This window comes from Oncorhynchus mykiss, chromosome 5, assembly GCF_013265735.2.
Source record: "Oncorhynchus mykiss isolate Arlee chromosome 5, USDA_OmykA_1.1, whole genome shotgun sequence".
Taxonomy (NCBI): domain Eukaryota; kingdom Metazoa; phylum Chordata; class Actinopteri; order Salmoniformes; family Salmonidae; genus Oncorhynchus; species Oncorhynchus mykiss.
In genome coordinates this window covers 9,968,711-9,985,875 of record NC_048569.1, presented here as the reverse complement: position 1 = coordinate 9,985,875, position 17,165 = coordinate 9,968,711, and the positions used below count along the sequence as shown (strand labels likewise).

At 47.6% G+C, this 17,165-nt stretch overlaps 1 protein-coding gene across 6 annotated transcripts in view; it reads left to right on the top strand.

Moving 5' to 3' along the window:
• The window catches only part of tln1 (talin 1), a 147,138-nt gene that overhangs the window by 73,274 nt on the left and 56,699 nt on the right, over window positions 1–17,165 (top strand). For all 6 annotated transcript variants that reach the window (XM_036976739.1, XM_036976738.1, XM_036976737.1 and 3 more), the window contains 10 exons: window positions 3,742–4,036; window positions 4,817–4,983; window positions 7,630–7,758; window positions 11,309–11,422; window positions 11,948–12,061; window positions 12,305–12,439; window positions 12,799–12,927; window positions 15,656–15,758; window positions 16,587–16,795; window positions 16,975–17,094. In XM_036976739.1, coding sequence (XP_036832634.1) covers window positions 3,742–4,036; window positions 4,817–4,983; window positions 7,630–7,758; window positions 11,309–11,422; window positions 11,948–12,061; window positions 12,305–12,439; window positions 12,799–12,927; window positions 15,656–15,758; window positions 16,587–16,795; window positions 16,975–17,094 — 1,515 coding nt within the window. The remainder of the gene's footprint in view (window positions 1–3,741; window positions 4,037–4,816; window positions 4,984–7,629; window positions 7,759–11,308; window positions 11,423–11,947; window positions 12,062–12,304; window positions 12,440–12,798; window positions 12,928–15,655; window positions 15,759–16,586; window positions 16,796–16,974; window positions 17,095–17,165) is intronic.

The following is a 17,165-nucleotide window of genomic DNA, read 5'->3' as shown; positions in this document are numbered from 1 at the left end:
CCCTCTCTAGTTTAGTGTTGACACCAAGAAGTGGTTCAGACGGCTTGATTTAGATCACGCGTAGTCCTTCCAACTTCTCTGTTTCTCTGTTTTCTTAAACCCATCTCTCCCTCCCCTTTTCTTAACCCCATCTCTCCCTCCCCTTGTCTTAACCCCATCTCTCCCTCCCCTTTTCTTAACCCCATCTCTCCCTCCCCTTTTCTAACCCCCATTTCTACCTCCCCTTTTCTTAACCCCATCTCTCCCTCCCCTTTTCTTAACCCCATCTCTCCCTCCCCTTTTCTTACCCCCATTTCTACCTCCCCTTTTCTTAACCCCATCTCTCCCTCCCCTTTTCTAACCCCATCTCTCCCTCCCCTTTTCTTACCCCCATCTCTCCCTCCCCTTTTCTAACCCCATCTCTCCCTCCCCTTTTCTTAACCCCATCTCTCCCTCCCCTTTTCTAACCCCATCTCTCCCTCCCCTTTTCTAACCCCATCTCTCCCTCCCCTTTTCTAACCCCATCTCTCCCTCCCCTTTTCTTAACCCCATCTCTCCCTCCCCTTTTTTAACCCCATCTCTCCCTCCCCTTTTCTAACCCCATCTCTCCCTCCCCTTTTCTTAACCCCATCTCTCCCTCCCCTTTTCTTAACCCCATCTCTCCCTCCCCTTTTCTTACCCCCATTTCTACCTCCCCTTTTCTTAACCCCATCTCTCCCTCCCCTTTTCTTAACCCCATCTCTCCCTCCCCTTTTCTTAACCCCATCTCTCCCTCCCCTTTTCTTAACCCCATCTCTCCCTCCCCTTTTCTTAACCCCATCTCTCCCTCCCCTTTTCTTAACCCCATCTCTCCCTCCCCTTTTCTAACCCCATCTCTCCCTCCCCTTTTCTTAACCCCATCTCTCCCTCCCCTTGTCTTAACCCCATCTCTCCCTCCCCTTGTCTTAACCCCATCTCTCCCTCCCCTTTTTTAACCCCATCTCTCCCTCCCCTTTTCTAACCCCATCTCTCCCTCCCCTTTTCTTAACCCCATCTCTCCCTCCCCTTTTCTTAACCCCATCTCTCCCTCCCCTTTTCTTAACCCCATCTCTCCCTCCCCTTTTCTTAACCCCATCTCTCCCTCCCCTTTTCTTAACCCCATCTCTCCCTCCCCTTTTCTTAACCCCATCTCTCCCTCCCCTTTTCTTAACCCCATCTCTCCCTCCCCTTTTCTTAACCCCATCTCTCCCTCCCCTTTTCTTAACCCCATCTCTCCCTCCCCTTTTCTTAACCCCATTTCTACCTCCCCTTGTCTTAACCCCATCTCTCCCTCCCCTTGTCTTAACCCCATTTCTACCTCCCCTTTTCTTACCCCCATTTCTACCTCCCCTTTTCTTAACCCCATCTCTCCCTCCCCTTTTCTTAACCCCATTTCTACCTCCCCTTTTCTTAACCCCATCTCTCCCTCCCCTTTTCTTAACCCCATCTCTCCCTCCCCTTTTCTAACCCCATCTCTCCCTCCCCTTGTCTTAACCCCATCTCTCCCTCCCCTTTTCTTAACCCCATTTCTACCTCCCCTTTTCTTACCCCCATTTCTACCTCCCCTTTTCTTACCCCCATCTCTCCCTCCCCTTTTCTTAACCCCATCTCTCCCTCCCCTTTTCTAACCCCATCTCTCCCTCCCCTTTTCTTAACCCCATTTCTACCTCCCCTTTTCTTACCCCCATCTCTCCCTCCCCTTTTCTTAACCCCATCTCTCCCTCCCCTTTTCTTAACCCCATTTCTACCTCCCCTTTTCTTACCCCCATCTCTCCCTCCCCTTTTCTTACCCCCATTTCTACCTCCCCTTTTCTTACCCCCATCTCTCCCTCCCCTTTTCTTAACCCCATCTCTCCCTCCCCTTTTCTAACCCCATCTCTCCCTCCCCTTTTCTTAACCCCATCTCTCCCTCCCCTTTTCTTAACCCCATCTCTCCCTCCCCTTTTCTTAACCCCATCTCTCCCTCCCCTTTTCTTAACCCCATCTCTCCCTCCCCTTTTCTTAACCCCATCTCTCCCTCCCCTTTTCTTAACCCCATTTCTACCTCCCCTTGTCTTAACCCCATCTCTCCCTCCCCTTTTCTTAACCCCATCTCTCCCTCCCCTTTTCTTAACCCCATCTCTCCCTCCCCTTTTCTTAACCCCATCTCTCCCTCCCCTTTTCTTAACCCCATTTCTACCTCCCCTTGTCTTAACCCCATCTCTCCCTCCCCTTTTCTTAACCCCATTTCTACCTCCCCTTTTCTTACCCCCATTTCTACCTCCCCTTTTCTTAACCCCATCTCTCCCTCCCCTTTTCTTAACCCCATTTCTACCTCCCCTTTTCTTAACCCCATCTCTCCCTCCCCTTTTCTTAACCCCATCTCTCCCTCCCCTTTTCTAACCCCATCTCTCCCTCCCCTTGTCTTAACCCCATCTCTCCCTCCCCTTTTCTTAACCCCATTTCTACCTCCCCTTTTCTTACCCCCATTTCTACCTCCCCTTTTCTTACCCCCATCTCTCCCTCCCCTTTTCTTAACCCCATCTCTCCCTCCCCTTTTCTAACCCCATCTCTCCCTCCCCTTTTCTTAACCCCATTTCTACCTCCCCTTTTCTTACCCCCATCTCTCCCTCCCCTTTTCTTAACCCCATCTCTCCCTCCCCTTTTCTTAACCCCATTTCTACCTCCCCTTTTCTTACCCCCATCTCTCCCTCCCCTTTTCTTACCCCCATTTCTACCTCCCCTTTTCTTACCCCCATCTCTCCCTCCCCTTTTCTTAACCCCATCTCTCCCTCCCCTTTTCTAACCCCATCTCTCCCTCCCCTTTTCTTAACCCCATCTCTCCCTCCCCTTTTCTTAACCCCATCTCTCCCTCCCCTTTTCTTAACCCCATCTCTCCCTCCCCTTTTCTTAACCCCATCTCTCCCTCCCCTTTTCTTAACCCCATCTCTCCCTCCCCTTTTCTTAACCCCATCTCTCCCTCCCCTTTTCTAACCCCATCTCTCCCTCCCCTTTTCTAACCCCATCTCTCCCTCCCCTTTTCTTAACCCCATCTCTCCCTCCCCTTTTCTTAACCCCATCTCTCCCTCCCCTTTTCTTAACCCCATCTCTCCCTCCCCTTTTCTTAACCCCATCTCTCCCTCCTCTTTTCTAACCCCATCTCTCCCTCCCCTTTTCTTACCCCCATCTCTCCCTCCCCTTTTCTAACCCCATCTCTCCCTCCCCTTTTCTTACCCCCATCTCTCCCTCCCCTTTTCTAACCCCATCTCTCCCTCCCCTTTTCTTAACCCCATCTCTCCCTGCCCTTTTCTTAACCCCATCTCTCCCTCCCCTTTTCTAACCCCATCTCTCCCTCCCCTTTTCTAACCCCATCTCTCCCTCCCCTTTTCTAACCCCATCTCTCCCTCCCCTTTTCTTAACCCCATCTCTCCCTCCCCTTTTCTTAACCCCATCTCTCCCTCCCCTTTTCTTAACCCCATCTCTCCCTCCCCTTTTCTTACCCCCATCTCTCCCTCCCCTTTTCTTAACCCCATCTCTCCCTCCCCTTTTCTTAACCCCATCTCTCCCTCCCCTTTTCTTAACCCCATCTCTCCCTCCCCTTTTCTTAACCCCATCTCTCCCTCCCCTTTTCTTAACCCCATCTCTCCCTCCCCTTTTTTTTACCCCTCTCTCCTCCCCTTTTTTTTACCCCTATCTTTGCCTTTGCTTTTTCTCTTCTTTCTCCCCTTATCCCTTTTTATCTTACCCCTCTCCCTCTCTGTCCAGGTGGTCGCTCCCACCATCAGCTCTCCGGTGTGCCAGGAGCAGCTGATTGAGGCAGGCAAGCTGGTTGCCAAATCGGTGGACGGCTGCGTGGATGCGTCGCAGGGCGCCACCAGCGACGAGGGGCTCCTCAAGCAGGTGGGCGCCGCCGCCACAGGCGTCACCCACGCCCTCAACGAGCTCCTGCAGCACATCAAGCAGTACGCCCACGGAGGCCAGCCCATAGGGCGCCACGGAGAGGCCACCGACCGCATCCTGGACGTCACCGAGAACATCTTCAGCTCCATGGGAGATGCCGGTAGGCTGGGGGATGGGATGGGAGGGGCGGGGCAGGGCTAAAAGGGGTCAAGGGTCAGCAGTCATATTGGAGTGAGATAGCATAGATGGTGGATTAAAGATGCCCCACTCATGCCTTTTACCATTGAAGAAAATGGTCACAGTTCAGGTCTGCTTAAGGGGGTGGCTCTCCCATAGGCAGCAATGCGGTAGCAGCTGGGTCTGGTCTGCTTAGTTTATTGACTGTATATGAACCTGAAAAAAGGAGTGAGATGTCTCTGGAGTCTGCATCTCACAATGGCATCCTATTTGCAAAAAGCAATTTCAAATGTTTGTCTTATTTCCAAAAAGCAGTACAAAAAAAGTCTAATTTGACATGTTTTAATATGAAAATATGATGTGGAAGTGGATTTTATTGAACCTTTATTTAACCAGGCAAGTCAGTTAAGAACAAATTCTTATTTTCAATGATGGCCTAGGAACAGTGGGCAGAACGACAGATTTGTACCTTGTCAGCTCTGGGATTCGAACTTGCAACCTTTAGGTTACTAGGCCAACACTCTAACCACTAGGCAGGTAACCTGTATAACTATTTGTTGGTAAAATACTCCCTGACTTTGAAGTTTTAAGAGGTTTATTAAAGGAAAGATCTAAATGCTGCCTCTCCTACCGTTGCCCTTTTTCTAGGGCCAGAATCAATAGAGGTTAGATGAATAAATCAGTATTTAAACTTCAGTAAAAACTAGATTAATAAATGAGGATTTAAACTGTATTGACTGCTGTTTCTCTCCCTTCTCTCCAGGTGAGATGGTGCGTCAGGCCCGCATCCTTGCCCAGGCCACCTCGGACCTGGTCAACGCCATCAAGATGGACGCAGAGGGCGAGTCGGACCTGGAGAATTCCCGCAAGCTGCTGTCAGCCGCCAAGCTCCTGGCAGACGCCACGGCCAAAATGGTGGAGGCTGCCAAGGTCTGTTCCACATGAGTTACTGTTCCCATCCTGTCCCCCATTCCACCATGGTATGTTCTATATGACCTACTGTTCCCATCCTGTCCCCATTCCACCAAGGTCTGTTCCACATGAGTTACTGTTCCCATCCTGTCCCCCATTCCACCATGGTCTGTTCCACATGAGTTACTGTTCCCATCCTGTCCCCCGTTCCACCAAGGTCTGTTCCACATGACCTACTGTTGCCATCCTGTCCCCCATTCCACCAAGGTCTGTTCCACATGAGTTACTGTTCCCATCCTGTCCCCCATTCCACCATGGTCTGTTCCACATAACCTACTGTTTCCATCCTGTCCCCCATTCCACCAAGGTCTGTTCCACATGAGTTACTGTTTCCATCCTGTCCCCCATTCCACCAAGGTCTGTTCCACATGAGTTACTGTTCCCATCCTGTCCCCCATTCCACCATGGTCTGTTCCACATAACCTACTGTTTCCATCCTGTCCCCCATTCCACCATGGTCTGTTCCACATGAGTTACTGTTTCCATCCTGTCCCCCATTCCACCAAGGTCTGTTCCACATAACCTACTGTTTCCATCCTGTCCCCCATTCCACCAAGGTCTGTTCCACATAACCTACTGTTTCCATCCTGTCCCCCATTCCACCATGGTCTGTTCCACATAACCTACTGTTTCCATCCTGTCCCCCATTCCACCAAGGTCTGTTCCACATAACCTACTGTTCCCATCCTGTCCCCCATTCCACCAGGGTCTGTTCTATATGAGTTACTGTTTCCATCCTGTCCCCCATTCCACCATGGTCTGTTCCACATAACCTACTGTTCCCATCCTGTCCCCCATTCCACCAAGGTCTATTCTATATGACCTACTGTTCCCATCCTGTCCCCATTCCACCATGGTCTATTCCACATGACCTACTGTTTCCATCCTGTCCCCCATTCCACCATGGTCTATTCCACATGAGTTACTGTTCTCATCCTGTCCCCCATTCCACCATGGTCTGTTCCACATGACCTACTGTTCCCATCCTGTCCCCCATTCCACCATGGTCTGTTCCACATGAGTTACTGTTCCCATCCTGTCCCCCATTCCACCATGGTCTGTTCCACATGACCTACTGTTCCCATCCTGTCCCCCATTCCACCAAGGTCTGTTCCACATAACCTACTATTCCCATCCTGTCCCCCATTCCACCATGGTCTGTTCCACATAACCTACTATTCCCATCCTGTCCCCATTCCACCAAGGTCTATTCCACATGAGTTACTGTTCCCATCCTGTCCCCCATTCCACCATGGTCTGTTCCACATGACCTACTGTTCCCATCCTGTCCCCCATTCCACCAAGGTCTGTTCCACATAACCTACTATTCCCATCCTGTCCCCCATTCCACCATGGTCTGTTCCACATAACCTACTATTCCCATCCTGTCCCCATTCCACCATGGTCTATTCCACATGACTTACTGTTCCCTTCCTGTCCCCCATTCCACCAAGGTCTGTTCTATATGAGCCACTGTTCCCATCCTGTCCCCCATTCCACCAAGGTCTGTTCCATCTGAGCCACTGTTCCCATCCTGTCCCCCATTCCACCAAGGTCTGTTCCATCTGAGCCACTGTTCCCATCCTGTCCCCCATTCCACCAAGGTCTGTTCCATCTGAGCCACTGTTTCCATCCTGTCCCCCATTCCACCATGGTCTGTTCCATCTGAGCCACTGTTTCCATCCTGTCCCCCATTCCACCATGGTCTGTTCCACATGACCTACTGTTCCCATCCTGTCCCCCATTCCACCAAGGTCTATTCCACATGACCTACTGTTCCCATCCTGTCCCCCATTCCACCATGGTCTGTTCCATCTGAGCCACTGTTCCCATCCTGTCCCCCATTCCACCATGGTATGTTCTATATGACCTACTGTTCCCATCCTGTCCCCATTCCACCAAGGTCTGTTCCACATGAGTTACTGTTTCCATCCTGTCCACCATTCCACCAAGGTCTGTTCCACATGAGTTACTGTTCCCATCCTGTCCCCCATTCCACCATGGTCTGTTCCACATGACCTTACTATTCCCATCCTGTCCCCCATTCCACCATGGTCTGTTCCACATGACCTTACTATTCCCATCCTGTCCCCCATTCCACCATGGTCTGTTCCATCTGAGCCACTGTTCCCATCCTGTCCCCCATTCCACCAAGGTCTGTTCCACATGACCTACTATTCCCATCCTGTCCCCCATTCCACCAAGGTCTGTTCCACATGACCTACTATTCCCATCCTGTCCCCCATTCCACCATGGTCTGTTCCACATGAGTTACTGTTCCCATCCTGTCCCCCATTCCACCATGGTCTGTTCCACATGACCTACTGTTGCCATCCGGTCCCCCATTCCATCGTTGAGGATTTATGAGCGAGGCTGGAGGAATGGCGAGGCCTCAGTTTAGGAGCTGTGTGTGTGTTTTTGTATTTTTTATTGTTGTTTAGTCTTATTTAAGTTTAAGTCTGCTGTTTTGAGGATTTAGTTAGCAACTTCCTCAGTGCGCTCGCATGCGGGTGGAATATCCTCTTGGTTATGATGCTGGTTTCCCCAGCGGGAGACCGGGGTTCAGATCCCACTCGTGACATTAATGTGCTGATGTGTGTGCAGGGCGCAGCCGCCAACCCGGACAGTGAGGAGCAGCAGCAGAGACTGAGGGAGGCAGCAGAGGGCCTACGCATGGCCACCAACGCGGCTGCCCAGAATGCCATCAAGAAGAGGCTGGTCAACAAGCTGGAGGTGAGGACACAGTCAGACATCCTTCTTCTGATATTACTGGATCTCAACCAGTGTTTCTCCCGTCGTTATAAAGATTGGGTTGGGTGGGCCCCCCTCCTAACTTTGTTACACCCCTCTGCTTAAAAGAGACTGGTACTTTCCGCCTGGAAATTAAACTATGCTGACTTTCAAACTGTATGGCCATTTAGCTCTTTTAACATTACTACTAGGGCCAGGGGTTTTTCAAGACCACATGACCTGACCACGACAAACAGGCTCTAGTTAAAGGGCACTTTAGAGTGAAAATTCATTTTTTATTAAGGCCAGCAATATCAATAAGACAGTATCATGAATATAAAACCGTTTATGATGTAAAAAGTTTGAGTCAATTTTAGGAGAAGAGGTGGGTCTTGGCATTTAAACAGGCGGATATACTCCCGATTCAAGCCTCTTACGTTTTCACTCTAGAGCTCTTGGGTATCTTAGTCTCTCGGTGTTAGTCTGGTTTTTATGGAAGTAAAAAAAAACATAATCTCTGCTTCTCATAGCAACCACACAAGTGGCTTCCCATAACAGACAAATAAGTAAGAAGCCCTTCAGTGGTGCAGCGGTCTAAGGCACTGCATCTCAGTGCTAGAGGCGTCACTACAGACCCTGGTTTGATTCCAGGCTGTATCACAACCGACCGTGATTGGGAGTCCCATAGGGCGGCACACAATTGGCCCAGCGTCGCTGGGGTAGGCCGTCATTGTAAATCAGAATTAGTTCTAAATGACTTGCCTAGTTAAATAAAGGCTACATAAAAATACATATCAGATGCATGTTCAATCACCTCTCTCTTCCATACAACCACCTCTCTCTTCCATACAACCACCTCTCTCTGCCATACAACCACCTCTCTCTGCCATACAACCACCTCTCTCTTCCATACAACCACCTCTCTCTTCCATACAACCACCTCTCTCTTCCATACAACCACCTCTCTCTTCCATACAACCACCTCTCTCTTCCATACAACCACCTCTCTCTTCCATACAACCACCTCTCTCTTCCATACAACCACCTCTCTCTTCCATACAACCACCTCTCTCTTCCATACAACCACCTCTCTCTGCCATACAACCACCTCTCTCATCCATACAACCACCTCTCTCTTCCATACAACCACCTCTCTCTTCCATACAACCACCTCTCTCTGCCATACAACCACCTCTCTCTGCCATACAACCACCTCTCTCTGCCATACAACCACCTCTCTCTGCCATACAACCACCTCTCTGCCATACAACCACCTCTCTCTGCCATACAACCACCTCTCTCTGCCATACAACCACCTCTCTCTGCCATACAACCACCTCTCTCTGCCATACAACCACCTCTCTCTGCCATACAACCACCTCTCTCTGCCATACAACCACCTCTCTCTTCCATACAACCACCTCTCTCTACCATACAACCACCTCTCTCTGCCATACAACCACCTCTCTGCCATACAACCACCTCTCTGCCATACAACCACCTCTCTCTGCCATACAACCACCTCTCTCTGCCATACAACCACCTCTCTCTGCCATACAACCACCTCTCTCTGCCATACAACCACCTCTCTCTGCTATACAACCACCTCTCTCTGCCATACAACCACCTCTCTCTGCCATACAACCACCTCTCTCTGCCATACAACCACCTCTCTCTGCCATACAACCACCTCTCTCTGCCATACAACCACCTCTCTCTGCCATACAACCACCTCTCTCTGCCATACAACCACCTCTCTCTGCCATACAACCACCTCTCTCTGCCATACAACCACCTCTCTCTTCCATACAACCACCTCTCTCTTCCATACAACCACCTCTCTCTGCCATACAACCACCTCTCTCTGCCATACAACCACCTCTCTCTGCCATACAACCACCTCTCTCTTCCATACAACCACCTCTCTCTGCTATACAACCACCTCTCTCTTCCATACAACCACCTCTCTCTGCCATACAACCACCTCTCTCTGCCATACAACCACCTCTCTCTTCCATACAACCACCTCTCTCTGCCATACAACCACCTCTCTCTGCCATACAACCACCTCTCTCTGCCATACAACCACCTCTCTCTGCCATACAACCACCTCTCTCTGCCATACAACCACCTCTCTCTGCCATACAACCATCTCTCTCTTCCATACAACCACCTCTCTCTTCCATACAACCACCTCTCTCTTCCATACAACCACCTCTCTCTGCTATACAACCACCTCTCTCTGCCATACAACCACCTCTCTCTGCCATACAACCACCTCTCTCTGCCATACAACCAACCACCTCTCTCTGCCATACAACCAACCACCTCTCTCTGCCATACAACCACCTCTCTCTGCCATACAACCACCTCTCTCTGCCATACAACCACCTCTGCTGGTGCCAGGATGCGTCCCAAATAGCACCCTATTCCCTGTATAGTGCACTTCTTTTGACCAAAGCCCACAGGGCCCATAGTGCGCTACTTTTCACCAGAGCCATATGTAAGGAAACAGGGTGCTATTTGGGATGCTGCCCTAGTGTTAAGTGATATCGTAGGCCCACAAAAGAGCTTTGTAACTGCGAGGGAGGTTTGCAGAACTTATGAATGGCCATTACTTGTCTAAGCAGAACTTATGACTGTCTGACTTGTCTAAGCAGAACTTATGACTGTCTGACTTCTCTAAATCAAATCACATTTTATTTGTCACATACACATGGTTAGCAGATGTTAATGCGAATGTAGCAAAATGCTTGTGCTTCTAGTTCCGACCGTGCAGTAATATCTAACAAGTAATCTAACAAATTCACAATGACTACCTTATACACACACAAGTGTAAAGGGATGAATAAGAATAGGTACATAAAGATATATATATATGAATGAGCGATGGCCGAACGACATAGGCAAGATGCAGAACTAAACAGAACTTATGACTGTCTGACTTGCCTAAGCAGAACTTATGACTGGCAGTGATTCTGTCAGTGAACAGCAAAACAAGCCATCCAGAATATTACAATTGTGGGAAATCACAGGTTGGAAAGCAAATGTCTACTGCTGAAAAGAGAAGAGGCTAAATCAGTATGCTGTAGGCTAACAAAATATTAGATCAACTTCCACATATTGTTTACAAAGTAAAACAAGAGAGACAGGCTTTTGGTACGAACACATCAGCCATCACCGACGAGTGACCGGTGCATCATTGGCTGAGTCAGTGAAACTGGAAAGCATTTTTAGGATCATCATTTCCTCCTCAGGTTGTAGCCTACAATATGTGCGTCTGTGTACACAGCTCAATATTGATGGATTCAAGACAGAGTTGTTTTTATTGATGTCAGTGCCAAAGTAGCCTTGATTATTTGTGCGCAGGATCTTGATTTCTAAGATTGATTTGTTTTGTTGCTTGCATTTGACAAATTTGATTAAAAACTTAACCTTAATGTATGCGTTGCTGAAATGAACCAACCCTGGTGTTTAGTTAGCAAGCACATCGGTTTGGAAACCTAAGTTGAAACTGACAGTCTTTTATTTTCCACACTGCGTTTCCTGCCAGAACGCAGCCAAGCAGGCCGCCGCAGCAGCCACTCAGACTATAGCCGCCGCCCAGCACGCCGCCTCGTCCAATAAGAACCCAGCAGCCCAGCAGCAGCTTGTCCAGAGCTGCAAGGTGAGAGCTCCGCTGCCATGACAACCCCAACCATCACACTCTTCCTGGTTTCTGATCCTGTGGGGTCAGGCATAGGTCAATGAGTATGAGTGTCATGTCTTTGCTCTCTTTCTCTAATTTTCATTCGCTCTCTTTTTCTCTCTCTCGCTCTCTTTTTCTCTCTCTCTCGCTCTCTCTTTCTATTTTTCTTTCTCTCTCTCAGGGGTACAATTACTGTAGTAAATCTCAAAGAAAATATTTTTGACTTTGCCATTCTGAGTTAGATTGTATTTCAGGTGTCCTTCATTGTACTCTGAACATGAGTGTGTAAATATCCCCTTTCTATACACTGAGCTTGTGATTTGTCATGTATGCAGTCATGTGAGCAGTGATTGCTTCATTGCACTGTAAGAATGAGAATAGAGCATTGTGATTTTGATAGTGTGTGTGTACGTTATTGTTTTTACCCTGACCGAACTACACATTTTCCATTTGATTGGTTGGTTGATAGTGTCATTAAGTGTCCGATCTGTTGGTGTGTGTCAGGTGGTGGCAGACCAGATTCCTCAGCTGGTCCAGGGAGTGCGTGGAAGCCAGTCCCAGCCCGACAGCCCCAGTGCCCAGCTCACCCTCATCGGGGCCGGCCAGAACTTCCTCCTGGTGAGACCCTCATCTCTGCCCTGCACTCATGTTTTTTTCCCCTGATTCTGATATACTTACGCAAAGAAGGATGCCCGCCTAAAAGGAATATGACACAAAACAAGGAAGCTTGTCCTCTGAAATCTACTGGAGCCAATTTGATTTATTACAAACTTCACCGGAACAATGTTTTAGTAGCATGCACCTTTTGTAGAAATAAACAAGTTAACCCTTTCCTTCCTCCATCCACTCCTATGCCCTCAGCCTGGTGCCAAGATGGTGACGGCTGCCAAGGCCACAGTACCTACCATTGGCGACCAGGCCTCTGCCATGCAACTCAGCCAGTGTGCCAAGAACCTGGCTACTGCCCTTGCCGAGCTCCGCACGGCCGCACAGAAGGTACCAAACACCCCCCAAACGCACTCAACAAGAACCTGTTGTTTGACCTTGTTAGTGCTTTTGCTCGTGGAATTAGCTCGCTAGCTTCCTCCATTTAGCTGAAACACTGTATTAGCAGTTTAGTTTGTGGAATTAGCTAGCTACAGTAGCTTGCTCCGTAACTAGCTGAAACACTGTGTTAGCAGTTTAGCTAGTTGGAATTAGCTAGCTCACTCCATAGCTAACTTGAGTAACACCACGGTAATATAGCACTAGAGTTAGAGGTTTAGCAGGCCCGGTCTTGCCCAATATGGGGTCCCTATTCTGTTCTGTCTTCCCTTTCCCCACTTCCTGTGTTGACTTCCTGTCATGTGATCCAGGCACAGGAAGCATGTGGTCCTCTGGAGATCGACAATGCTCTGACGGTGGTCCGAGGCCTGGAGAAAGACATGGTGGAGGCCAAGGCTTCAGCTGGTGATGGCAAACTCAAACCCCTGCCCGGAGAGACGGTGAGAGTCTCTCTCACACACACACACACACACACACACACACACACAATACACCTTGCATATGCCGTATACGTACTGTGCTTGCAGCCTAGCAGGAAGTTTGACACACACACACACACACACACACACACAATACACCTTGCATATGCGTATGCGTACTGTGCTTGTAGCCTAGCAGGAAGTTTGACACACACACACACACACACACACACAATACACCTTGCATATGCCGTATGCGTACTGTGCTTATAGGCTAGCAGGAAGTTTGACACACCACACACCACACACACACACTCCTGCCCTGGTAGATGGCAAGCACATGCCCAAATACACACATTTTCACAAACACACAGTACTGTACATACAAGCTAACCACAACTTTTTCAACAGTATGCATATTATACAGCACCAAGTGTACACACACAACCCATCTCTCCCACGATCTTCCTGTCACATGACTTGTGACAGGAATAACTTGTGACAAGTGAACTACTGACTTTCAGCATGCATATAGGGAAGGGCCCTGAACTTGTACTGCACTGACACAGATGACTGGCTAAAAGAAATGGATAATTAGATGACTGGCTAAAATAAATTGATAATAAAATTGATAATAACACGATAGTCTAGTCTTTTTAAGAAACATTTGTGTGTTGAAAATGCCTCACCACTTGTATAATCTGTTTTAAACAGACACAACACACATACCTACATACCTCACCAGACACAACACTATGGGTTCCTTAATGGTACCCAAACCATAAACAGATTTTCTCTTGGTTATCTATAGAGTCATGTCATGGTGGAATGATCTGCTACCAGAGGTTACTCAGTTATCTATAGAGTCATGGTGGAATGATCTGCTACCAGAGGTTACTCAGTTATCTATAGAGTCATGGTGGAATGATCTGCTACCAGAGGTTACTCAGTTATCTATAGAGTCATGTCATGGTGGAATGATCTGCTACCAGAGGTTTCTCAGTTATCTATAGAGTCATGGTGGAATGATCTGCTACCAAAGGTTACTCAGTTATCTATAGAGTCATGGTGGAATGATCTGCTACCAGAGGTTACTCAGTTATCTATAGAGTCATGTCATGGTGGAATGGTTACTCAGTTATCTATAGCGTCATTGTGGAATGATCTGCTACCAGAGGTTACTCAGTTATCTATAGAGTCATGTCATGGTGGAATGATCTGCTACCAGAGGTTACTCCGTTATCTATAGAGTCATGGTGGAATGATCTGCTACCAGAGGTTACTCTGTTATCTATAGAGTCATGGTGGAATGATCTGGTACCAGAGGTTACTCAGTTATCTATAGAGTCATGGTGGAATGATCTGGTACTAGAGGTTACTCAGTTATCTATAGTCATATCGTGGTGGAATGATCTGCTACCAGAGGTTACTCAGTTATGTATAGAGTCATGGTGGAATGATCTGCTACCAGAGGTTACTCAGTTATCTATAGAGTCATGGTGGAATGATCTGTTACCAGAGGTTACTCAGTTATCTATAGAGTCATGTCATGGTGGAATGATCTGCTACCAGAGGTTACTCAGTTATCTATAGAGTCATGTCATGGTGGAATGATCTGCTACCAGAGGTTACTCAGTTATCTATATAGTCATGGTGGAATGATCTGCTACCAGAGGTTACTCAGTTATCTATAGAGTCATGGTGGAATGATCTGCTACCAGAGGTTACTCAGTTATCTATAGAGTCATGGTGGAATGATCTGCTACCAGAGGTTACTCAGTTATCTATATAGTCATGGTGGAATGATCTGCTACTAGAAGTTACTCAGTTATCTATAGAGTCATGGTGGAATGATCTGCTACTAGAAGTTACTCAGTTATGTATAGAGTCATGGTGGAATGATCTGCTACTAGAAGTTACTCAGGCAAAAAGCAAGTTTAGCTTAAAAAACAGATATAAAATATCACAGCGCCTCTCCTATTTCTAAAAATCTGATTGAACTGTACTAATATATATATATATATATATATATATATATATATATATATATATATATATATATATATATATATATATATATATATATATATATAAAAACTCTTGTTTTATTTCTAGTTTGAATTTATTGTAATTAGTTGTCTATTACTGTTCTGTACTTTCATGTATTTGTATATTTTGTGTGGACCCCAGGGAGACTAGCTGGCACATTTGCAGTAACTAATAGGGATCCTAATACACTAAACTAAACTTGTTTAGTATGCACAGCGGTAGGTAGGCTGATTTCAACACCCACCACAGAATCAGGTTGGTAGGCTGATTTCAACACCCACCACAGAATCAGGTTGGTAGGCTGATTTCAACACCCACCACAGAATCAGGTTGGTAGGCTGATTTCAACACCCACCACAGAATCAGGTTGGTAGGCTGATTTCAACACCCACCACAGAATCATGCCTCAGCACCCATCTATGGGTCTGTACCTATATGATGATTACAAGCACTTGACATTGAGAATTCCAACCACAGTGCAGACACTTACGAAAAACACACGCACTTAACTGGCCCTCAATGCTTCGTATGTGAGAGCAGTCAGTAAAATGAAAACTGTTGTACCGTACAGTAGGCATAATTAGGATTCTTGACCACTCACTCCTACTCATGTTACTTTATTTAATTAGATTGTGTGTGAAGATAAGAATTATACAAGTCGAAGTATGTGCATTGTGTCTTATTGTATGTGTTTTTGCAGCTGGAGAAGTGCTCTCAGGACGTGGGCAACAGCACTAAGGCTGTGAGCTCTGCCATCGCCCAGCTGCTGAGTGAGGCCACCCAGGGCAACGAGAACTACACAGGTAACTACAGTAGTATACAAACCGGTCACCCAGGGCAACAAGAACTACACAGGTAGCTACGGTAGTATACAAACTGGTCACCCAGGGCAATGAGAACTACACGGGTAGCTACAGTAGTGTCCAAACTGGTCACCCAGGACAACGAGAACTACACGGGTAACTACAGTAGTGTACAAACTGGTCACCCAGGGCAACGAGAACTACACAGGTAGCTACAGTAGTGTACAAACTGGTCACCCAGGGCAATGAGTCAAAAGTTTGGACACACCTACTCATTCAAGGGTTTTTTCTTTATTTTTACTTTTTTCTACATTGTAGAATAATAGTGAAGACATTTAAACTATGAAGGTCTCCGGGACTAGAGTTGGAGAACCCTGGCCTACAGAAAGGCTCTCCAACCCTGTTCCTGGAGAGCTACTGTCCTGTAGGTTTTCACTCCAACCCTGTTCCTGGAGAGCTATCTATCGTTCTGTAGGTTTTCACTCCAACCATCATCTAGCACACCTGATTCTAATAATTAGCTGGTTGATAAAATTAATCGGGTTAGTTCCAACTGGGGTTGGATTGAACACCTACAGGACGGTAGCTCTCCAGGAACAGGGTTAGAGAGCCCTGGCCTAGAGGTAACTTACTGAAGTATGTAAAAAAAAAATAAAGAATGTAGCTCAGAAAATAAAAGGATCATGAAGCCCTCAGCCATGTGCACTGAGTATAGTATATAATGTGTCTGACAGCCTAAAAATGTATCTGGTGGGAGTAAGGAAGAAGTCTCAGGAGCACCCTCTAGTGGAGACAGATGGTACTCATGCTTTGTCCCCTCTCTCTCAGGTATGGCAGCCAGAGACGTGGCTCAGGCATTGCGCGCTCTGGCCTCGGCCGCCCGTGGGGTTGCTGCGACGACCGCCGACCCTCAGGCCCGCAACGCAATGCTGGACTGCGCTAGTGACGTTATGGACAAGTCGGCCAATCTGATCGAAGAGACCAAGAGAGCCATTGCCAAGCCGGGAGATCCTGACAGCCAGCAGAGACTGGCACAGGTCAGTCAGACAGTCTGTCAGGTTCTATACTTTTGGATATTTGTTGCCAATACACAAAGAGCTCACTATTAGAATGTAAACCCCTCAACAGTCAAGACTGTGCTTCTATGAAAGACCTTAGGAAACATCATATCCTTCTATTTGAATGCTTCTATTTGAATGTGTTTGGTTGTGTACAGGTGGCCAAGGCTGTATCCCAGGCCCTGAACAGGAGTGTGAACTGCCTACCTGGACAGAGAGATGTGGACAACGCTATAAGAACAGTCGGAGAGGCCAGTAAGAAACTACTGGCCAATTCTGTGAGTAGAAAATCGCACCAAACTAAAATATTCTGCCTTTTTAGGACCTTTTTTTTGTTTTCAACTATTAC